At 52.7% G+C, this 24263-nt stretch overlaps 1 protein-coding gene across 3 annotated transcripts in view; it reads right to left on the bottom strand.

Moving 5' to 3' along the window:
- Nucleotides 1–23519, bottom strand: part of TMPRSS13 (transmembrane serine protease 13) — a 32681-nt gene extending 9162 nt beyond the window's left edge. Inside the window, exons 1-10 of one of the 3 annotated variants that reach the window (XM_086339444.1) lie at nucleotides 23434–23519; nucleotides 11794–12028; nucleotides 10617–10721; nucleotides 7920–7958; nucleotides 7693–7815; nucleotides 6638–6767; nucleotides 4707–4799; nucleotides 3732–3775; nucleotides 2523–2685; nucleotides 1117–1289 (exon numbers count right to left, since the gene is read on the bottom strand). In XM_086339444.1, the coding sequence (XP_086195570.1) occupies nucleotides 1117–1289; nucleotides 2523–2685; nucleotides 3732–3775; nucleotides 4707–4799; nucleotides 6638–6767; nucleotides 7693–7815; nucleotides 7920–7958; nucleotides 10617–10721; nucleotides 11794–12028; nucleotides 23434–23454 (1126 nt within the window). In that variant the 5' untranslated portion in view covers nucleotides 23455–23519. The remainder of the gene's footprint in view (nucleotides 1–1116; nucleotides 1290–2522; nucleotides 2686–3731; nucleotides 3776–4706; nucleotides 4800–6637; nucleotides 6768–7692; nucleotides 7816–7919; nucleotides 7959–10616; nucleotides 10722–11793; nucleotides 12029–23433) is intronic. The other 2 variants (XM_086339445.1, XM_086339446.1) reach the window with 2 other exon arrangements.
- Between the last annotated feature and the right edge of the window lie 744 nt (nucleotides 23520–24263).

The raw sequence follows: 24263 nt of genomic DNA on the forward strand, positions 1-24263 counted from the left end.
AGGGCTCACAGCGTGCGCGTGGCCGGAGGTGGGCGTGGCTCTGGGTTGGCCCCACCCAACCGAATCTTGCGTTGGGGATTGGACTCCTCCTCCCCCCACCACTCTGATGAGCTAACTGCTCTGACTCAGGACCAACCCCGCCTCCGCAATTAATGTGCCAGGAAAGGCCAGCTCACAGGCCCAGAGCGCCAGAAAGGCTAGACTAACCAGGAAGCCCTCCAAGGCTTCTGAAAAGACGTCTGTCTAGCCTGCCAAGACTGTTTAGCTGCTCACATCTGTGCCATCGTGCCCCTCTCCCCCGGTGGCCCCTGACATCCCATCACTAGCTTCTAAGCGGCTGTTTATGCGTGCCATCAGTCTTGTTCTCTTTGCTGGGGAGCTGCAGAGCCGTTAGGTAGTAGATTCACTGTATTTGATACGTGAACAAATGGGCAGATGAAGTAATGAATGAAAACTGATCTCCTGAGAATTTCGGTAGCATTTCCTTTCTGTAGCCCCATTTAGTTCTCAAGGTCTCAGCTCCAACTTTGCAGCAGTTGGCTGTTTGGTTGCATAGGTATGTTGATTGTGTTCGCAACTTCGGTGTTGGCAATGTGCCAGTACAGAGCAGTGTGGGAAGAACGTTGGCCTGCGAAGCAGACCCACCTGGACCCAGTCCTGAAGCTGCTCCTTATTACTTCATGGCCTCAGGGAATTCTCTTCTCTCTAAAGGTCTTCTCCTCAAAGGGAAAATGAAGCTAATAATAGTACCTGCTTCACAGGATCTGGTAATGAAGACTATATGAAATTGTAGATGTAAAACACTTACCATGGTGTCTGGCCTCTGTCAAGTGCTGGCTGTACCAGTGAAACAATTCGATTTGTTTATCTTAATGAAGCCCAGAGCCTAAACCCTGGCTCTGTCACCAACTTGAAATAGAAGAGGAGTCATTGGGGCAAGTTTATTTCCAATCTCTGGGTCTCAGTCCCCTCAATTATAAGATAGAGTTCCACTGAATGATCTCGAAGACTGACATCTGCCATGCGGAAGCTCTGGACCCTGGGATGGGTTTGTGGATGCTACGAAGTGCAGAGGTTCGGCACCGAGGGGTGCTGGCTGAGCAGGGGCTCACTCACCGGACAGGGTCAGGGGCTTGGAGAGCCGCATGAGGGCGATGTCATAGTCGTCCTGGTCATCTGAGTAGTTGCTGTTGATGATGATCTGGGCGACGGAGGCTGACTCGGGCAGGTGGTGCAAGTCGTTGGTGCCCACGTACACCTTCCAGCCCTCCAGGATCTTCTCCCGGGTACTGCCAAAGCCACAGAGAGCATGGGCCAGTTACCATCTGGCAGAGGTCTTGGCAACATCTGCTGCACACAAGGAGCTTCAACCAGAGCACCAGCTTGGAGGCAGGAGGATGGATGAAATGACCTCTGGAGGGGGCACTCTATCTTAGCCCAGGGGTCTAGAACAATCCTCTACTTTCAAACAGCTGCTCTGAACTGGTGGTTCTGTACCTTACAATAGAAAATGGGGGCTTCCTTGGTGGCTCAGTGGTAAAGCCACCAATGCAGGAGACACAGGTTCAATCCCTGGTCCGGGAAGATCCCACATGCCGAGGAACAATTAAGCCCATGTGCCATATCCGTTGAGCCTGCGCTTTAGAGCCTGGGAACCACAACTCCACACACCACAACTATTGAAGCCCCAACACTGCTCCTCAACAAGAGAAGCCACCTCAATGAGAAGCCCATGCATCGCAACTAGAGAGTAGCCCCGACTTGCGGAAACTAGAGAAAGCCCACATGCAGCAATGAAGACCCAGCAGAGCCATAAATGAATAAATAGATAACATTTTAAAAATAGAAAATGGGAGGAGATGAGTAAGACTTCTGGGAACACTGGCCCCACTGGCCCCACTGTCTCCTCTGGATGCCACCAAGGATTCAATGAAGTGGACAGGACACATCTCAGTGGTAGTATTCTCAGCGGAAATGGGGCTTTCGACAGGACAAAGTGACCCACTGAAGACTCACTGCTGGGGAAGCCGGTGCCCTTGAGGCCTCGTCTCCCAGCCCTTTCCTGTCCACCAACTCGAAGGACAAGCCTGGCTGGTGACTGTTGAAAGCTGACTGCACTGCCCTGCCCACAGCCCCAGTCCCTCAGTTCCTGGGACAGCATTCCCGATGTCTCCAGCTCCTCTCCTGTAACGTCCAGGTTTTGAAAGCAGCCACAAGCCCCAAACCTCTTTATTTCACCCTGTTCTTTAGGGCAGGCTCCCAATTCCTCCCGTCTACCTTCCCCTCTCTCTCCCCTGAAGCCAGCAATGGTATTTTCTCTCTCTGCACTGGCTCAGCATAAGTAACCCCAACTCACACTCCCAGGACCGAATCATGGTCCTCACCACACATGTGCCTCCCAGTCCTCGGGGCTAGGCTTACAACCAAAGTCCCCCTCCACAGAGAGAAGTCAGTCTGCCCTCAGCCCTTCCTGGCGTCCAGACCCTCAGCCGTGTCACATCACGGCACCCTCGGGCACTTACATAAAGAAGCAGTGGGCGGCGGTGAGAATCCACTGGGCATCGATCAGCGTGCCCCCACAAATGTGGGTACGGGAGAACTGCAGGCTGACTTGCCATGGCCACTTGCTTTCTGGGGCCCGCGCCCCTCCCACGATCCGCCCGGTCATGGCCCTCAGGCCACAGTCTGGAGAGAAGCAGAAGAGATGAACTATGAAGTCTGCTTTTCTTAGAGCTGCTACCATGCTCCTAGGCCCAGAGAAGCTCAGGCATGAGGGCACCACCCACCCACGGAGGCTGCTTTGCCCACTTAATCTGATTCAGCACAGCTATTTCCTGCCAACACAGAGCTCCCACATGGTAGGTTGGCTTTCTGGGATCATCCAGTAGAAAGTCTGATCCTAGGAAATCCTCTTTCTTCCCACTCATTTGTTGTTCCAATAATTCAACAAATGCTTCCTAAGTACCCCCTGCTTTGGGTGATGTGCCAGGCGTTAGGGTCACAATGGTGAACCTGAGGGCTGCTGTCAAGAGCTTTGGAAAGCAGACCAAGTCTAACACAACCCTGAATTGATGAGCAATGTGATTTGGATGGTTTCAGAATGAAGGAGAAAAGTCCTTCCCATGAGGCACAAGTAGTTGGTGCTCACATGGTTTCTCAGGGGGTCATTTAGTGCTGTTGGGGGCCCTGTGCCCCAGGGGAACATTTCCAAACGTGTTCCAGAGTGAGTCATCCCCTGAAATCATGCACAGAGTTTCCTTTCTCCTTTGAAGGAGGAGAGAGTGTAGAGCCAGCGGTGGTCTGAGGGGCTCAGTCCATAGCACTGTGCCCACTTGCTCAGGGGGGCACCCCACCTGGTCATCATGAGAACACAGCACTCGTGGACTGGTTAACGGTTTTGGCCCTGTGGTCAGACCCAAGATTCAATACCAGCTCTTCACCTACCATGAGCTCTGACATGCTGTCTCAATCCTTTGCCCCCTGCCCAGAATCCAGGACACTTGAATAGTGAGGTTGCTGGGCTGAGCAGAGTCAGAAGAGGAAATGCTGCCCTGAGAGTGTCTATCCAGATGACTTACAGGCACCCTGGCCCTGAAACAGGCCTGCTGCTCAAGCCCCTCTTCCTGGCTCTGATCCCCAGGGTTAGCCCTCTTCCACAGGGACTCCATCCCTCTGTCCCCCGACTCCCACCCCACACTGGCCACAATCCAGGAGGAAGAGCATCTTCTTACGGGAACACTGTAGAGCGACATACTGCTGGGAAGGGCAATCAGACCTGCAGGAGGAGATACAAAAGTTGAGAAAAGGGCACATCAGCCACCGCCTCCAGGAAGCCTTCCATGATTGGCTCCTGCTAAGTTCTATCCTATCCCCTTTGCACAAGAAGATGGAGATTCTGACCTTTCTCCCTCCCAGTAGGACAGACCCTTCCCGTGCTTTCTCTAGAGACAGGGATGGCTTAATGCAAACCAGCCCCACCCTTCTCCCCACCTCCCAGTTTTTCTGTGGCAGGTTGCACATACGGGCTAGGTCATGTCTTCTGAACTCATGACTTCACTGTCTCAGCATCTTTCTGCAGCTAAACATGTGGCCCAACTCTCCTCTGACACTTGCTCAATGCCCTACCAGCAATGCAGCACGTGAACCACCCAGCACAAAGCAGGAATCCAGGAGGCAGCTCATTTGCCTTCCTTCCCTCCCCACGCCTTCTTCTCTCACAGCCTGGTTTCTTCTCTCCTCTCCCCAGGGTAAACACTGCTAGCTGGTGGAGCAACACCCCCCCAGCCCCCTCCACCCAGTGGCATCAGGACGAGAGCAGCTGCAGTGCAGAGTGACAGGTGGTGAGGCCTGGCGGGGAGAGAGGGTGATGCTCCCCAGATGGGCCTCCCTGCCCCTGACTCCCTGCACCTGGCACTCCCCCTCCCCACTGCCACCCCAGGGATGCTTCTCCCTCTCCACCCTGAACGCCCTCACTGCAGTGGCTTTCAGTCCCAACATCAGGCTGATCAGTGGCCCCAAAGTTTATTCACTATCTTTGGCAACTAGGTAAATTCTTTGGGTGCCCCTGACTTCGAGGTGCTCTGTGCACCAAGTTTTGATGACTTCCAAGTCAGGAGGCAGGTAGTGAACGAAGCTGTTTCTGAGATGCTCTGGACATTTACCAAAGACTCCTGGAGGCAGCAGACAGCCATGCCCACCCCACATACCTATAGGTGCTCTGCTGGATGGTGGAGTTAAATTCGGAGACTGAGAAACTGCTGTCAACATTCCTATTGTCCACTTTGGTTGTCCAGTAAGCACTGCAAGGGAGGAGAGGGGAAAGGAATGAACCACCTTGAGAAAGCGCCCACCCCTGGTCCCCGGGCCTGCATGAGAGTCCCAGCCAGCCCTGCTACAGAGGCCAGAGGCAGTTAAAATCCAATGATCTCAGACCCCACCCACATATTCCACTACTCCCCCCACTAGCCTTACACACTAACTTAGTCGTTTTGAAAATATGGTCCCATCTCTGGGGACAATGTTAGCACTGCCTGGGAATTTGTTACAAATGCAAATCTGGGGGCCCTGTCTCAGACCTGCTGAATCAACAGTTCTGGTTCTGAGTTTTAATAGGCTCTCCAGGTGATCCCGCTGCACTCTGAAGTTTGAGAAACACAGACTGAGCCCTTTCCTATCCGTACTGTGATCCATGGACCCACAGCAGCAGCATCCCCACCCCACGCCCCACGCCTGCCCCCGACCTGCTGAGCCATGCTCTTCATTTTAATAATCTCCATGTTATGGGTTTGCACATTAAAGCCTGAGAACCGTTTGGCTCCTTAGACCAGAATGTGCCTAAGAACCACCCTGGGGTGTCGTTAAGGGTTTGAAATCCTAATTCCAGAGATTTTGATTTCAGGGTGCATTTTAACGAGCACCCCAGGTGATCCTGCTCTGCGTGATCCATGGACTGCTATCTGTGTGGCACTTTGGTGCGTTTCTAGGACATGGGACACCCTTACACGCAAGCTTCCCTTTGCGGGTGCTCTTCCTCCATTGCTCTGCTGACGTCCAAGTGCAGTCACGCACCCTCTCTGTTGTGTGTACATAATGCTTTCCACGTATTCTTTCCATTACACATCACAGAGTGCTGTGATTATTGGTTAAAGCCTCTCTCGCCCACACCATACCAGAGATTGTCCAACAATAGGGATCTTGTCTGGGTGTCTGGCACATAATAAAAACTCAATGAATATTCTTTGCATAAATGACGCTGTCTATGGAAGTCCAAGGGAAGTTCACATTTGCATAAGGTCACACAACTCAATGATAAACCATGTCTGTCATCTTCCAACTAGATCACCCAGGTCATCTTTCACAGATGGGAACTCTGAGATGGGGGCAGAGAACTGGTTTTCAGTCCTAGCCCCCAAGCCCTAGTTTTCCAGGTGCTTCTTCTACAGAGAACCCACAGTGAGATCCTTAATAAACCCTCTCCCCAGAACTTCACACACATTAGTGAACCCCTCAAACTACTTGGTTTGAAACCCAGACCAAGAGGGAGTATGGAGGTGACTATGTGGCCAGAAATGGAGGGCTCCTTTAAGCTGGAAGGTCATGGTAAACCCCATTCCCTACTCCCCCTACTAGTACCAGCTTCCTGTTTCAGATCTTTAGAGCCAAAGATGCTAAGGACTTTACCTGGCCACATCTGCCCATCTCACTCTTCGTTTGATGAGTCCTAGCTTGAGCTGCAGCTGCTCAGAGTCCACTGAAGGGTTTGCCCAGCCTGAGCTTCTAGTTATCAGATGTGAGGAGAAGACAAGACCTGCCCAAATGCACACCCACCTCACAAGGCCACCGCGACCATTGAATGTGCTCGTGGGCATGAGGGTGCTTTGATGCAAAGAACCGTATAGGAGTGCCATCCTGCTCCATATATGCAAATAACTACTTTGGCCTCCTGTAAACAGCTTGCCCCCAGACCTGGGCTCCCCAGGCTACTGTTCCTTTGAATAACTTGAGGGCACTATGAGCTCGTGACCTCAGCCCTGGTCCCCAAGAGTCTTCTTGGTATGAGTGACCCTCAATAAGCCTGAGATGCCCGTGTGAAAAGTCTGAGACGTCCCTGAAGCGGGGACTGGTGGGGAAGGTGTACCTCTCGAAACCCAGCTGCTGGCAGGTCTTCTGCGAATAGGAGTCATTCCAGCTGTCACTGCAGACAGGAAGCCACTGATGGGAGGATCCAGAGTAGACTTTAAGCAGAGACTTGTCCCAGTCAAACCTCACTGCCGGTCAAGAAAAGGGCAAGGGGGGTCCTCAACACCAGGAGGCTCCAAGCTCTTGAGGAATGAACCGAGTGAGGCTCTGAGATGCTCCTTCCCCAGGCTTCTTGCTGAGGCCTTGCAAACATCTGGGAGCTTGGCCGGGGACAGGATGGCCATCAGCCATGCTCAGAGCCCAAGATGCTCGGTGAGGGCAGAGCCAAAGCAAGGGGTTGGAGCAGAGCAGAGAGCTCTCTGTCCAACAGGACCCAGGAGCCTTTGCTGGGAGAAGGGGTGAGCGCTGCTAGGAGGCATCACCCCAAGAGGGCAGTGACGTGCCCAAATAAGAGTGTGACAAAGGGAACCTTGATCCAACTGAGTGCTCACTAGACCTGCGCAGTCACAGATGGATGTGGTTGTGGGCAAGGACACATGAATGCACACGGGTGGAAGGGGCAGGTTATGTACCCACAGACACCCACATCAGGGCTGTACATAGACGACGCTTGTAAAAACCACTGAGGACACCACTTAAAGAGGTCTTTGTCTCATCTGCGGCTTCATTTACAAACTGACCTTCATGAAACCACAGATGTGGCAGGTCAGAGGTTACCTGCTGGGCAAAGAGAAGGGGTACACGGACAGGGCTTCAGACCCCACACTTGTCTCCAGCTGCAGAGCAGCTCTGCTTTGCTGGGAGCTGTCAGATTTTATTTGAGAAGCACTTATCTTGTCCAATCCACACATTTTGCAAATTAAGAAACTGAAGCCCAGAGAAGGTAAGTGATTCGCCCAAGTCACACTCAAAGCCAGGTTCCAGACCCCAGTCTATTAGGACTAGAACCCAGATCCTCCAGGTCTCTGTCCATCACCTCCCATTTGAGCTGAAACCCAGTTTGCAGCCCCCAGAGTGCACGCATGAACACACGCACACATCCAACCTCCTTACCACAGCCCAGCTCATCACTCTTCAGCTTACAGTCCTCAACTCCATCACAGCGCACAGCGTGACTAGGACAGCTCTCTCTTGGCTCTTTGTAATTGACCCCTGTGTGGCCCCGCCAAAAGTAAACTGGAAAAAAAAAAAAAAACATAAAGCAGAAGCTGGGTCATTGCTAGCCCCAGAGAGACATGACACAATGCAGCCCAAGGCCCTGGGGGTTCTCAGACACCGACCTGCAATCCCTCTTGGGCTCTGGGGTTCTCGTCCCCCATCTGTATGGAGAGAAAGGCTGCTCAGGAATGCTCTGGAATGTTCCAGAAAGCTCCTGCAAGCAGGACAGCACCAGGCAAACTCAAAAGCAGCCACTCAGAGAGAGAGAGAGAGAGTAAGGGAGGGAGGTATGGAGATGGGTAGTACTCCGGAAGCTCTCCTGCCCTACATGCTGGCCAGAGAGTTGTTCAGAGAAATCCTCCTTTTCAGTATCCCGGAGGCCCCTTCTCAGACCCAGTCCAGCATCCCCAGCATCTCTATGCGCTGCAGGTTGTAGCACACACATCCGCAGCCACTGCCTGCCCCATCTTCTCAGAGGTTGTCCTTCCAGCTTAGAAAGCTCCTAGATTTTCTTCCACCTCCCTCTTCTATAAGCAAGAGCTATCCCCTAGGCTCAGTTCTTGCCCCACTGCTTGTCTCAAGGCCTTTAACTGTCTTCCCAGGGACTTCCCTGGTGGTCCAGCAGTTGGGAATCCACCTGCCAATGCAGGGACACAGGTTCGATCCCTGGTCCAGGAAGATCCCACCTGCCTCAGGGTAACTAAGCCTGCGAGCCACAACTACTGAGCCTGCACACCCTAGAGCCCATGCTCCAGACCAAGAGAAGCCACGGCAATGAGACGCCTGTGCGCCGCAGCCAGAGAGCAGCCCGCCGCTTGTCTCAACTAGAGAAAGCCCACACATGGAAACAAAGACCCAGCGCAGCCAAAAATAAATAAAAAAGTGTCTTCCCACTCAGCGAGCAACTCTAGGTGGCTGATTCCCGAATGCACAAGTTGGGTTGAAAAGCCGACAGCTTTACAAACCATATGTGAGCATCAGCTCCGCGACTTCCTAAGAGCTCTTTCCATATGGGGAGTTGTCATGCCTCCTGCCTGGAAACTCCTCACCTTGGACGCCTGAGGAAGCCCAGGGTCTGACCCCTTACCCTGCCTCTTGTCTGCAACCTGTTTCTCAGCCCTGACCCCCGCCTCTGTCACTGGCCCCACTATGCTGTCTCACCAGCTGGAGGTCACCCTGTGTGACTGCTCCTCCCTGGTTCAGACACCAGTCCCCTTAACCTGCTGGACTTCTCCTCCTCCTGTGCCCTGGTCTTTCTACCCACGCCCACCCCGGGCACCGAGGCTCCTGGGATCGCCTTGATGTGTAGCAGAGAGCTCTCAGGAGGCGGGGGCTCTAGTCCTGACCGCATTGCTGAGCTACTCAGTGACCACCTCCCCGGGAAGTCCAGAGGTCAGGGGACTTCAGGAAATCCTGTGAAATCATGTTGAGAGCCCCCCTGCCCAGCTTGCCCTCTCACCTCCTGCAGGATTATTTCCTGCTGCTCTCTGTGCACTGCCAGGGGCCTCCCCTGGAGCGTGTGCCCTGTGTGGGGAAGGGAGGGATTAGGGTCGAGCATCCTGGTGGGAGGTTCACATGGAGGCCACGAGGCAGGCTCTGTGCTGACACCTTCATGGGCATTGTCAGGCAGGTGGGGAAACTGAGGCTCAGGAAGTTCATTAACTTAAGTGGCTGAGCCGAGATGCTGCAGCAGGTCTATCTGGTCCTAAAGCTGTACTTGTAACCAGCTACTTCTTTCACGTGATTCTCTTCCTCAAACAGCCCTGCCAGCTGGGTGTTTCCCTGCAGTCGCCCAGCCCGCCCTTCACCGCCCTGAGCAGCCTCTGTAACAGAATCCTCACCCCTCCGCCTGGCACTTCAAGCTCTCTACAATGTGGCCCAGCCGTGCCCAACCCAAGGACAGCCTGCAGGTCCCCAGATGAGTATTCACCCTGGCGAATCGGGTCCTTCCCCATGCCAACTTGCCCATTGGCCCCCCCACACACTTCCTGCAGCCGCTCACCCCGCTTAGATGCCCTGTCAGGAGATCCTCCCCTCCCTGCCATCTTCTGGGTCCTCATCTTCAGGAGCTGTCCCCTGCCTCCGTACCCACACAGCTGTACTCTCTTCCTGATGGTAGTACTCAAATCCACTTGGCCTTAATCATTTCCATCTCTGTCTCCCAGGGGACTGTACTCGCCCCGAGGACTGGGGGGTACAGTGGGTACTCCCCTTTGCTTCCCGCTAAGGTTTGCCACTGTGCTGAGCTCAGAGCAGACATCCCAGCAGGGAGTCCTGGCACAGGTCCTGAGTGTCTTTTCAAGAAGAGGGTGTGGATTTCAGGGAGATTGGACCCCTGAACACTTGATCTCATTGACCAAAAATGCCCAAGGGGCCTTTACCTCATCAATGTTTTTAATGCTTGTTTTTTAAATAATTCACATTTTTAGAGTGGGATTTTGTGTCAGGCACTGTGCCATTAGCTCATTTATTCCTCATAACCCAGAGAATCTTCAGGATATTTTACTAAGCACATGTTAACTTGAATGAATGAATGGATTTAATCCCGTTTGAAGACACAGAAACTGAGCTCAGACTGGTGAACTACTACAGAAGGGACCCACTCCTCGTTCCTCTGACTTTCCACCCTCTCAACCCACCCACCTCCAAGGGGCCTGGAGGTGCCAGGGTTCAAGGCCACTTGTAGGAGCATCCCTCTGTGGACACGGCAGCCGGTGTGTGTTCCCCACTCTTGTCTCCCTGCTGGGTGCCCGCATCCCCCAGCCCCACTCTACCCTGCAATGACCAGGGGCCAGGCTTGCTCCCTCCGTTAAACTCACATAGGATGATGAGCGACACCACGAGGGCGATGAGAAGGAGGACACATCCGATGAGCGGCAGCCGCTTCTGGCCCTCCTGCCAGGTGAACTTGGGCAAGGTGATACCTAGGATCAGGCCAGCAGCAGGGGAGGGTGAGACTGTGAGAGGGGAGTCCAGCAGAGAGGAGCCGGGGTAGGGAAAGAAGGCTGGTCCAGGAGGACCCAGTTAGGCCCTCTCCACCCAGCATATGGTACATCCCTGCCTGATACCAAGTTCCCTTTTACTTAGCATGTATTATGGGCCTGTTAGGCATTTGTGTGTGGTATCTTATTTAATTCTGACAGCAACTGTGTGAACTGGGCATTATTATACCCATTTTATAGATGGGGAAGCTGAGGTTCAAGGAAGTTAAATGACTTGCTCAGGGTTACTTGGTTAGTGAGTGGCAGAACAGGGATTCAAATGAAATGTGTTTGATGCCAAAGGTTTCTATACCAAAGTGCCTCATTGACTCTTCAGAGGGCAAGATGAGCCCCAGATCTGAGATCCTTCTCCAGGCCTGTTTGTACTGGGGCAGACTGAACTCGAGGGCAAGAGGAGGGCAAATTTGGGATGGGGGCAAAAGGGCTGCTTTATTAAGGGCAGAGCCAGTCCCTGAGGCCCATTTGGCATGTCCCCCTATGGGCTGAATCATAATGGCCAGCTTGGGAAGTTGGGGGTGGGGAGTGCCTGCTTGATCAGAATCTCTCCCTTTGTTCCTCCACCCACAGATAGGCCCTTGATCATCGCTGTACTCCCATGTTGACCCCAGCTTCCCTGGCAGACCCTCCAGGGCAGCTCTAGGAAAGAGGCCTGGTTTCTAACCAGGAGCTCTGGCTCCCAAAATCTGCACCTTGACCCAGTATGTGCAGCCTCCCAAGTCATACCTGCTTTATTGGTCCTGATATCTTATGCTTTACCACATTCACCCCAGTTTCCCACTGTCTTGGGTTTGTGTGTCATGGTTCCTTTCTGCCCCCACCTCCCCAGGTCCCCCACTGCCCATCCAGACCATCCCCTCTCCTCCCCAGACATTGTCATCCAAGAACAGAGGAGAAGCAGAGAGGGCCCAACTTGGAGATTCACCCCCACTAAACCCCCTCCGCCTTCGGGCGGCTTCCCTGTCCCTCTTGCCTTCCCTGCAGGAGTCCCCCTTACCTGGGCTCTCCCTGGCGGCCCTGGCAGCTGGCGTGGGCCCGGCAGGAGATGCATGGACAGGGACAGTCCCCACTGGCGTGGCTCTGACAAGGTACACTCGAGTTGGAGATGATGTTGTGAGTGGTGACATGGTAGACGAGGACCTGCCAGACGATGACCTCGAAGGTGATGCCCGGGCTGCAGGTGCTCGGCCCGGGGATGCCCGGGGTGGAGGCGTCCCTGCCGGGGAGGCATTCTGAAAGCAGATGGAAGGCTGTCCCTCAGGCTACTCCTCTATTAACTCATCCAGCAGTCAGCCCTGCTGACCCAGCAGACAGAGGTCCTGGGGCAGGTGGCTAAGGGGTGAGCAGAGCCCCCAAACAGGGAAGAGAGTGTCTGAGGATGGAATGAAAGCTTAGAGCCTGCTGTCCCCAACTCCCTGTGGTCTCTCCCCTTATAGAGAGGTGGGCAGAGGGCACTAGGCCATCTGCCTAGAGCATGGGGCATCTGCTTTGGCTGTATGTGTCTGTGCTGTGCTGTGCTGTCACTTCAGTCCACCTCTGTGTGATCCTATGGACTGTAGCCCACCAGGCTGCTCTGTCCATGGGATTCTCCAGACAAGAATACTGGAGTGAGTTGCCATGCCCTCCTCCAGGGGCGACATGTGTCTAGGTACCCTCAAAAAAGAGGCTGCTGGACCAGACCTCACTCTGAGCTGGGAGTTACCACCCTTTCTTCCCTCTTCACTCCCTGGCATCCCATCCTTAGATTATAAAACATCATTCTTACTTTGAGCTGTCATCAAAAAGTGTGAGACACATTGCTTAAGAAAAGCCTTGACCTGCCTCGTTCTCCCCTTTTCTCAGTAACAAGGGAACTCATGCACACTCACACACACAAACACATACACACACACACAACAATACAACAGGAGAGGTAGAATGCAGGGGAAGAAGGTGACCAAGGTCCTTAACCTTATTCAGCTATAGGAGAAGTGATTCATTCATTTAGATTTAGCACTTTAATCTGTAGTTTCAGAGGACTTAACATGCTTTACATTTATTTACTCACTTGATCTTGAGAAACAACCCTATGAGGAGGGAACTCTGATTATCCCTATTGTGCAGCCAGGGAAACAGAAGCAGAGAGATTGATCAAACTTGGTCAAACTCTCGTGTTTGAGAGCCAGAGCCAGGATGTGAGCCCAGAAAGTTGGGCTCTGAAGGTCACGTTCAACCAGGAGGCTTTGCAGCCTCTCTCAGGAGGGAGGTGAGCATTAAAGCAGCTGCGGCTAGAGCAGGTGATCCACGAACACCAGCGCTGTTCCTCCGTGGAGAGCCTAGGACTTTGGGTGTACTCAATTTGGGACTGGGAGTTGGTGAGCAGCCAGGGCTGATGGAAAGTCTTCGAGCAGCCTCTGGTGGCAGCCACGCCCTGGTCTGTAGAATGCCCAGGCCCTATCACCAGATTAGGCCTCCTCTCTCCTCTCCCTGGCCCCTTACAGAGGTCTCTGCCCTCCTTCGCACCACCTCTGCCTTCTAAGCCCCTGTAGGAGTCCCCAGCACAGCAGGGGGAGCTGGGGGCTAGCCTGGCCTAGGGGGTCACATCTGCCCCTCATTCTCATTTTTGCTGAACTTTGAACACCAAGGAGGGAACGGGGGAGCAGCAGGAAGAAAGGGAGCCGGGACCTGTGCTCAGGGTCCCTGTGCTGGGGGTACAGTCAGCAGGGCTGTGAGGAGGGGATGGGCTCTGGACCTCAGGCACCTCCTTTTCATCTTTCACCGACCGCTGTGCTTAAATGCATTTGACATTACTAGTAAGCAGCCCAGTTACTAAAAAGTTCTGCTTATCAGAACATCAGACTCAAGTCAACACTATCAAGCCTACCAGACAGGGTTAGTTTTTTTTAAACTCCATCTTCTAAGAGTCAGAGGTAGCGGATTTAGTTACTTCTTTGTTTTTCTGGAGGCTGTGAGATGAATCCAAGAAGGGATGTCACGTCCCTGACTGTACTCAGCTTCCCAGGGGCAGGGACCAGGAGTGACTATCCCAGGAGTCACCAGTCACTGGGGTTCACTGACAGATGTGGGTAAGTACACGTGGTCCAGATGCCCCAGCCAGCAGAGCAGCGACACACGCGTGTGTGTTTAGGGACGTGAAGAGCACCTGCAGCAGCTGCTGACCCAGGTGAACCAGAGCTCAAATTTCCCTCCTACCCCCGTTGTCTAGACGCTAGAGCTCCACAGAACAAAGACGGGTTATGCCCCGGAAGCCTCAAGGGCAACAGGACAGGAGTCGGAGCAGGGAGAGGAGGTGAGAATATGTGTGAATGTACAATGCCTCTATTCACAGCACTGGCTTTGGTGTCAGGCAGACCTGGGCCCCAATCCTAGGTCTCACCCGAGGTGTGACTTTGGACAAGCCCCTCAACTTTCCTTTTTCTTAATTTGTAGAATAGGACTAATCATCCTGAGGATTCACTGAGATAAAATAGGAAATCTCTGCCCTGTGTCCAGCAGGAAACGGTCATTCCTCGCCCCCTTTGCACTGGCGCACCCAGCACCCACCGTGCTGAGATTTAACAGCCCTGGGGCATAGAGGGCTATAAGGTGGGGTGAGCTCATCTTTGGAGAAAGAGGGAACTGGACAAAGACCAGACCAAGGTCCTATCATGAGAGGGACAAGCTCAGGCTGGGCAGGGTCCCGTCCTTCCTTCCCACCAGTCACCCAAGCCTCAGCACCTGCTCGGGACCTTGGCATGGCGGCATCCCCACTGATCTACCAGGCCTCCGTCTGTGATGCTCATAATATAAGTTTACCCCCACCTCAGGGGAAATTCCCATAACTCAAGACAATAATATGATAATAGCTCTCAGTGAGTGGTACTTTAGGGTTTACAATAAACCTGCGTATCTGTGGCCTCCTGGGGTCCTCACTCCATCCCTGGGAGGTTGACACATTTAGAAGCCCATTTTGTAGATGAGGAATCCAAGGCTCAGAGCACAGATTGCCCAGAACCCCATAGTCCGGAACTGCCACACACCTGCGTGCATCTGAGTCCCCCGCCTCCTTGAGTCATCAGCCAGAGGCTCCTGGCACATCTTCTCTCTGAACCCTGTGCATGGGCTGCTTGTTCTGCATCTGTGACGTGGCCTGAGAATCAGGGCTGGGGCCTTGCAGGGCTGGGAGCACCAGAGGGGATCTGGGGGTGCGGCCAGGGGTTTCTACAGGGATCTCGACCTTGTGGAACTTTCTGGTGGGAAACAGCATTGGTCCCAGTGGTCTGTCAGGATCTCGGGTGGAACCTGGTAGTCAGGAGCCCTCCAGTACTCTCGAAGCCAGGTGGTAATTCTGGGAAAGTGACTTAACTTCTGTACATCTTGGTTTCCTCATCTGTACAGTGAGCTGGTCACCCTGCCTCATAGCATTGCAGTGATGGGTGATGAATGTAGAGTAAGCGCTTGGTGACCATCACGCTTGGTGATGGCGGGTGGGTAGGTGTCTGTTTGTTTGTTAAAGATACTGGCCTTCAGATGGAAAAATCTGTGTTCAAATATGATGACATCCATGCCTAACTGGCTCGGGCAGGTGAGTTAACCCTTCAGAACCTGTCTCCCCACGTGCGAAATGGGACTGATCTTATCTCCTTCCCCCAGATAAGCAAGGAATCAATATGACAGAGCCCGGTTTATAAATGCTCATCACTGTAACAAATTTAACAGCCCATCAGACGTCTTACTTGATCCCATTTCAACCTCATAACAGCTTTCGTGGTTGGTATTATTAACTCCATTTTGCAGATTTCGAAACTGAGCGTCAACGTGGTTGAGAATATGCCCAAATTGACATCTCAGTTAATTGATGGGCTTGGAGTCTCACCAGGCCCCCTCAGAGCAAGTAGAATCTGGCCCCAGAATATCAAGAAGGCCCACAGTAACTTCCTGCATTTCTTCAGGGTTTACAATTTGCAAAGAGCTTTTATACCTTTTATTCCATTTTAAACAAGGCTCTTAGTTAACAAGCTGGACAGAAAATTTTATCTCCAGTTTATACATGAGGAAACTGGGGTTCAGAGGGACTCAAGAGCATGCCTAAAACCTCTAAAAGGATTAGTGGTCTTGGGATTTGATCACAAGCTTCTGATCCTGTTACCCCATCATGACGGGCAGGGGCTGCGTAAGAGAGAAAGAGCTGAGGGGCCTGCAGTGGCGAAGGCCCAGAGGAAGATGGGGGTGCATAGACCTGGGGGAGGCTGGAGGGAGCAGGGACCAGGGAGGCAGAGCAGGAGCCTGAGAGCAGCCATGGGAGGCAGGGTCCCTGTCCCCAACGTTGGCTTCACTCACAGGTAGGTCCCAACTTGCCCACCCTAGGCCTTGACCAGCAGGAAGCAGAGATGAGCTGAGCCCTGGGGTCCTGGCAGGAGACCTACGTGGGTCCCTCTTCTCTGAGTCTAGAGGGAGGTGGGACCTGTAAGATGGAACCAACCCGGGGGCTCGGTGCCCAAGGAGCCAGGTGGAAGGGTGAGTCGTCTCCAGTCAGACTCTTTCAAACTGTTGACTCTGGGCCTCTGTGGCCCAGCACAAAGACTTCCCAGGGTTGGGAGGTGGGGGCTGGGGGTGGAGGAGAAGCTGGGGGAAGGGGAGAAACAGTGATACCCCAGCAGGGGCTGGAGGCCCCAGGAGCACAAGCGCTCTAGTGTCGGACAGGGTAGGAGGCAGGCGGAGAGTTTCTGAGCCCGCGGACCAGGGACCTCCAGGTGCCAGACAGAGTGGCCCATGTGGGGAGCCACCCAAGTGTGTCCCCCTAGCGCGGCCCCAAGACCAGAGGAACACAGCGTCAGAGACAGGCCGTTGACTCCGTCTTCCTGACTCCAGACGTCATAGGACATGCTAGGTATTCTCATTTTCCGGGACCCCCAGAACAGGCGGTTCCACGGCCGCTGACTGCCTGCCACTCCACCTTCCCGGAAGTCCTTCCTGATGTCTAGCCTACTAGAGCACTAACTTATTTCCTTTCCTCAATTCTTGGAGAGCAGTTGCTGAGGTTCCAGCATCCCTCCTGGAGGCCTGACCTCACCCTCAGGGCAGATGCCTTGAGCAGGTGGGGAACAGGGCGGGGAGACTTCCTGCCCCTGGTCCTGGACGCAAGGGGCAGAGCCTGGACCTGAACCGGCCTGATTCCTGGCCTTGGCAGGTGAGCAGCAGACCCAGGAATGGAACTTAGAGGACCAAGGCCCAGGCTCTGTACAACCTACCTGCAGACCAGAGGCTCCTCTGCCTTCCCTGGGAGGGAGGGGGACAGGGCAGAGCCGAAGCCTGGGTGACTCAGGGCCGTTTCCCTGGCTTAGCATTGCCAATCCTAAGGCATTTCTTCCTATCTAACCCTATCCACCCCTGGCGTGGTCTCTGGGTTTACAAATGGAGCAAATGGAGCTGTGAACCCTCACCCCTTTATGGACCAGGCCTACACCCCAGGTGGCCACTGCTGCCACCTGCCTGTGTCTCTGCAGCTCCCAGGGACCCCTACTCAAAACTCATCCAGTCCCCTCAAGATGTTCTGGGGCAGGAGGAGGGAGGCAGGGCCAGGGTCCGCAGGAAGGCAGCGGGGATGGGCCAGGGAGAGGGCTGACAAGAGCAGGCCCGGCCCTGAGCCCTGGGGCTCTTTCCAAGCACTTTCCTGGCCAGGAGTTGCTGAGGATTATTATGCCCATTTTACAGACAAGAAAGTAGAGGCCCTAATTATTTGTATGCTTTGCTCAAAGTTGCTCAGGTACGTCTTGTCTAATCGCAGAACAGGGACTAAAACTAGAGACCTGCCCTCTGTACCAACTGCGTCTGGGGTAGAGTCACCATGGCTCCTGGGTCAGGGTTAGGGTTTCCTGCTGCAGCTCTGCCCTGGCCCCTTACCTGGTGGGGATGGGAGTGAGCTAACAAGCCCCCGGGTATGTCCTACCCTTGGCCTCTCTGCATCTCCTGCAGGCCCAGCCAGAGGTGCCAGGGAGGCAGGGGCCTCTGGCTGTGCTGAGTGATGTCACAGTCACTCTCAGATTGCTTCATCTCAGCAGTTATGTGGCTGCCGCCGTGGACTGTGCCCTGGGCTTTCTGCAGCGACAGTTATTTACCCACAGACGGCAGCCTGCACTCTGTGCGTCACTCAGAGCCCCGGGCAGCACAGGGAAAAGTACCCTTTAATAACGTCTCATGCTAGACTTGAGAATGTCCGCCTGCAATAGAGATGCAGACGTGGAGAACGGACTTGTGGGCACAGGAGGGGAAGAAGAGGGTGGGACGAACTGAGAGAGTCACGTTGATGGGTGCTAAGTCGCTTCAGTCGTATCTGACTTTTTGCGACCTCATGGACCGTGGCCCATAGACCCCTCTGTCCATAGCATTCTTCAGGCAAGGATACTGGAGTGGGTTGCCATGCCCTCCTCCAGAGGATCCTCCCGACCTGCATCTCTCACGTCTCCTGGGTTGGCAGTGGGTTCTTTACCACTAGTGCCACCTGAGAAGCCCCGAGAGGGCAGCACTGGCATATATTCACAGCCGTGTACATAACGCAGGGAGCTCAGCCAGGTGATCTGTGATGACCTGGAGAGGTGGGGTGGCAGTCGGGTGGCAGAGAGGCTTAGAGGGAGGGGATTTGTTGTTGCTCAGTTGCCCAGTCAGGTCTGACTTTTTGCGACCCCCATGCACTGCAGCATGCCGGGGGCAGGTGGAGGGGGGATATATGTATACAAATAACTAATTCAGATTGCTGTATGGCAGACACTAACACAACATTGTGAAGCAATTATACTCCAATTTTTAAAACTAAATTTAATTTTTATTTAAAAAAAAAAGAAGGTCCACCTGCAGCAACTTGAACATGTCTTCAGGGCCAAGGGCAGGTCCATTAGAGCCCTTCAAGTCCAGCCTGGACTGACTGGGCCTCCCTCCTTAGCCCTGGGCTGTGCTGTAGGCTGCCTACAGACTAGAAGCATCTTGAAATCCCCCTAGTCCAACCCATTTTCCTACTGCTGAGGTCATTAAGGCCCAGAAAGGCAGTGTGACTTGCTGAAGGTCACACAGCCGGTGGGGGCAGCGCCAGGATCAGAATCCGGACCTTCTGACTCCTGTCCTCAGGCTGCTGCCCACCACCAGGCTCCCCCTACTGCCCGCCCCTTAACAAGCTCAGAAAAGGAAGGACTCTTCACTAGCTTGAGGCCCCTGTGGCAGTGTCAGTCTTCCAGGGATCCTGAGCATCGAGGAGGTTCTAGGGGTGGGCACCCCAGCACTCCAGACTAGGCAGGAAGAGGTGGTCCCCAAGCCCTGCAGAAGCCGGGATACCAAGAAAGATCAGGAGCCCTTTAACAACACCCAAAAAGCTCCCTGGCTTATTGGGAGCCTGGGGAGCCCCTGGGCCACGGCTGGGGAGCCCGAACACCCTCCAGCATGAACTGGACTGGATTAGAGAGGTTCAGGCTTCTTTCCATTCCCACTGCCCAAGCTAGGCTTCGTCGCATCTCCAGTACACAGGGCTGACTCCTCCCCTCCCTTCCCTGGACCCAGAGAAACCCCACAAATACAGGGCCCTCAGAGCATGGGCAGATTCCCCAGCATCTCCTCCCACCCAGCCCCCAACACCTGCTCCCCGCCCTGCCCCCCATTCCCCCCCCCACACACACAAGCAATGTTAGCCTCAGGGGCCCGAGGCAGCCTGGAATTAAACTGGGCTCCAGAACAAGGAGTCGGCCCATGCACCGAAGGCACCAGGGAATCTTGCTTCTGCTCTGAACCAGCTCTGTGACCTGAGGGATAACGGCATTCCTTTCTGGAGCTGGCGACTTTACACAATGAAGGGATTGAACAATCAGCTGTTTTCCAGAGACAGACTCACAGATTCTGAGACTGAGCTTATGGTTTCTGGGGCGTGTGGGGCAGGGGGAAGGCAGGAAGGGATAGTCAGGGAGTTTGGGATGGACATGTACACACTGCCATATTTTAAAAGGATAACCAATAAGGACCTACTGTCTAGCACAGAGAACTCTGCTCAATGTTATGTGGCAGCCTGGATGGGATGGCAGTTTGGGGGAGAATGGATACATGTATATGTATGGCTGAGTCCCTTCCCTGTTCACCCGAAACTATCACAATGTTGTTTGTTACTGGGCTGGTATACCCCAATGCAAAATAAAAAATTTAAAAATACATTAAAAAAACAACCAGCCATTTTCAGACAAGTTTCTACAGAGCATTTGAAGTTCCGTGGAGATGCCTTGGAATCCAGCTTAGTAAGTAAAAGTCTTCAAGTCCTTTATCCCACTTCAAACAGAACAGATTAACTTTTCAGTTTGAAACAATGGGTTCCAGATAAGATTTCATCTGAATGAAAGAGGCTGTTGCTACAAAGAACTTGAAAATTGCCAGCATGATTGGGAGCTAAAGTTCCTTCTAGTTTATGATGCCTCTTAAACGTGTGAAAAAGCTGGGGATCCCTATTAGGCCAGAATCAAAACACCTTCCTATTCATTCATTAATTCATTAATCAAATAGTTCAAAGAGTATTGAGTACTCCCTATTGCCAAGCAAACAATGTTTGGTTTCCCAGAAACTTGGTTCCTCAGTTTCTCCTTATGTCCTCTCTTTGCCAATGCTGGGTTGTTGACACAGTTCAGGGTTGGTATGAATGGGAGCCCCGTGGGCAGTCCTGGGAATTGCTACCCTATCACAGACTCTACCTGGCATTACTAAGGCCTCCACTTAGCTGACAAAGCCCGGGGTTCCCTGTGCTAGCTTCTCTCATGCCCCAATTCAGCACCCTCCCTGCCTGGCTGGGCACCATCCACCCCCATTGTTGCCGTACCAAGAGGAAGCTGTTTTGCCAAAACACTTACCCAAGACACTTAAGCTAAGTGGCTATTGTTACATCATTCGGTCTTCCTGCCCAGCACCCAGCCTGGAGCCCCATACACACCCCCCACAACATTCACGCTCACATTTGCCAGATCACAGGGACAACACGGGGAGGCAAGGCAGGATGGGCTTGGTGGAAGGCTGCTCAGCGCCAATGCCAACACGGAACCCAGAGGTCTCAGGTGAGGGCTGCATACCTGCAGGGACGAAGGGCAGGTGCCGGAGGTCCTAGGGGGTGCCTACACTTTAGGGTCTAGGGAATGGCAGAGCCACCTGAGCCTACTGTCTGCCGTCTTGGGAACCTGACAAGCCTTCTGCAGAGAGGCTGCCTCATCCCGGACCAGACTTGGGATCTCCAGCCATTCTCAAGTCCATGGCATCCGTGGTCTTGGAAAACCTGCTCCACTTTAAGTAGACCCAGGAGGGGAAAATCCACTCTACAGAGAATTGTTGCTCTATCAGTGGGTCTATTTCTGTCTTTCTTTAATAAATGTGACACTTCTTTAAGGATTAAGAATGTGATGCCTTATGAAAAAACACAAAATACACACTGTTTTTTAAGAATAAATGTGCATCTCCATTGTGGCACATCTGTAATTCCACTCTATGTGATTCCAGAGACTGTCATGGAACCAGGAAAGGGCCTAGGGGCAATTTGTCCAACCCTCTCGTTTTGTAAGTGGGGAAACTTAGGAACAGAGAACAGAAGATATTTGTCCAAATTTAGAGGAACTAGGACTAGACCCTAGACAATGATGATGACGATGACAATAAATCTTAGCTATGAATATATGTCTACCTCTATATATCTATCTAACTATGCTAGACATTCTCGTCAAAGAGACTTATTAGGTGAAAGACAGTGTTCTAAGACTTGTTGAAGTAGATACTACATTTGTTCCATTTCACAGATGAAGAAACTAAGGTGCAGAAAGGTTAAGTAATTGGTTCAAAGTCACAGCTGACCAGGAACCTGGTCAGTGTTCTGTCCACCGCACCCTACAGCTTCTCCTTTGAATACAAAGAAGCTCTGAGCCTTTTCTGCCTTCTTTCCGAGATTCCCCTGAAGTCCCAACCAGCTCACAGAGAAGCTTCATCAGGCTAAAGTCCATTGGCCACCTTCTTTCTCACTACTCTATGGAGCTGATGGTCAAAAAGTACAATGCATCTTTCTACAAAGGAGTCCTCAGGGAGAAGGCACAGCCTTGGATGATCAATTGCTCCCACTTTGCTCTTATTCAATTTCATTTGTATTAAGAAACCCACTGCAGATGAGATTAAAACCCTCAGGAAGCTCTCTCTGTCCCCTCCTCAGGCTCACAATCTTGGAGGTTCCACCTTAAATAAGGGGACGAACCTAAGAACCCTAATAAGGAAGCAGTTGTTCAGTTCTTTCATTCCAAGGTAAGTTAGGACAGCCTCCCAGAGTCAACATGGCACCTGCCATACGTGTGTCATTTATTCCATCAATAATGAAAAGCCTGCCCTCCATCCTATGCCCCTCCCGTGACCTTCCATGTTGGTCCCTAACTCTGGAGAGGTGAGCTTCCTAGCAGGTATCACCCCCCACCCATCACCCTGTCCCAGGGACTGACCCTTCAGATAGCTTCTGTTCTCACCCCTCTTGTCTAGGAGCCATGAAGTTTACGTTCCCAGCAAGTTATCAAAGAACATGACCCACGGCTGAGACCACGGGTTCACTTTCCCAACATTTCAGACAAAACTCCCTCTGCATTACCCTTACTGCTCACCAGAGGCTCCAATGATCCCCAGAATCCTAGGGTCAAATGACTTTGGTGAGGCAGAGACATGAGCCAAGAAGTCCAGAGCAGAGGGCAGGAGAGAAAACCTGGCACAGAAAAGTCAAGAAAGAGCTGGAAAAAAATGGCGGGAGAGATGATGGTAAACTGTGCAGAAACACTTCTAGGGTTCAGAATGAACCACAAGCCCACTGTCCACCAGAACATAGGCTTCCGTTCCAGAGGTGGCCCATCCTTCCCCAAGTCCTAGATTCCACCACATCAACAGAGAACAGAAGAAGGTGGAGATGAGCAGAAAATAAGACCCGAGGAGAAGTTAGAGCACAAGAGGAATGTCCCTCAAGAAAAGAAAGCTGAGCTGAGGAATCGTTGAACAAAAGCTTTGGACATGGCTGGCTTTTCAGCAGAGGACAGTTGGCTGCTCTCTACCACCAAAAGCAGAAAAGGAAAGTCACCTTGGTTGTAGCAGAAGGAATCATGGTTAGACATAAGGAACACTTTCCAAGCATGACAATTATGGAGGCTCAAAATAATGACCAAGGGAAGTTGAAAAAGCCCCTCGAGGATCTTAAATGCACATAGAAAGTCACCTTTTCCAGGATGGTTTAGTGAGGGAGTTACCCAAGATAACCTTGAAGCTTGGTTAGAATGCTATTAATAATTTTTTTGTGATTCTCAAACCAGCAAAGACTTCCCAAGAGCACACACACTGGCTGGGGTTCTCAGGGACCACAGAGTGGGAACCCGGGATCCAGCCACAGAACCCAGGGGGTGCTTCCTGACCACTCTCCAAATCCCATCAGCTTCTCCTCCCATGTGGCCACTTCTACGAATTGTGATAAAGCAGGCTGCCCGAGTAACTGCCAAGTAGCTCCTAGAAAAGGCACCTTCAATTTCCTCTGAAACCCAAGGCGCACACGGGTGCCCATGCCACACCTAGCTGCCAGAACCATCCCTGCTTTCCCAGTGCTAGGAGGTTCTGGCCCGAGGTCCCCAGACGCACTCACCCGGCGGCTGTCCCTTTCCATGGTCTCCCAAGGGCTGAAGCCTCCGGACTCAGCTGGTGTCGAAGGGAAGATCCATGTTGGCCTCTGGCGTCCCAGGCATGTAGGGAAAAAGGGGGCTGGAACTGAGTGCCGCCCCCCACCCCGCCCCCCCCGCAGCTGGGCGGGGAAGCTGGTTGGGACATGTGAAGTAATCCCATGTATGAACAACAGCGCAGAACTAGCCAGACCTGTCCCCTGCCCCTCCTCCGAGGCCTCCCCAGTTACTCAGCAAATGCCAAATACCCGGAGGATTAAGCTACCTTTATTCCTAAAGCTGCCCCCACAAAGTCAGCTGTGGGGAAGAACAGGGGTTCCAGATTGCCTCTTTCAGAAGGGGATTCTGGGGAGATATAATGGCCCAAAATGTCCTCACAGCGCCTGTGAGGATGATCTTAGCCCTGCCAACCTCGGCTCCTAAAACAGGTGCTTCTGAGCCCTCTGAGGTATGATCCTGTCCCCATGGGGATCGGTCAAGCTCAGAGGCCCACCCACGGCAGGACAGTGTGAACCTTTATCTGCAAGGACCGCATATCCACATCTCAAATCAGGACATGTGGTCTGGCAAAAAGAATTTTTTTTTTTTTTGGCTTATTTCTATAAAAACGCTAAAGGAAATTAAAATCAAATGGCTTCTAATTATGCACATAATGAATTGCCCCTATTGAAAACGATAAAATGTTATGAAACGACATCAAAACCAGTGCAAATAAAACATACAAATGTTTTGAAGGGAAAAGGTTCCAAGAAATCCTAGGGTGACTCATGGTTCCATACCTCTGCCCTATACTGTC

The sequence above is a fragment of the Bos grunniens genome, chromosome 15, assembly GCF_055505025.1.
Source record: "Bos grunniens cultivar Pamir isolate PY7600 chromosome 15, Bosgru_T2T1.0, whole genome shotgun sequence".
Taxonomy (NCBI): domain Eukaryota; kingdom Metazoa; phylum Chordata; class Mammalia; order Artiodactyla; family Bovidae; genus Bos; species Bos grunniens.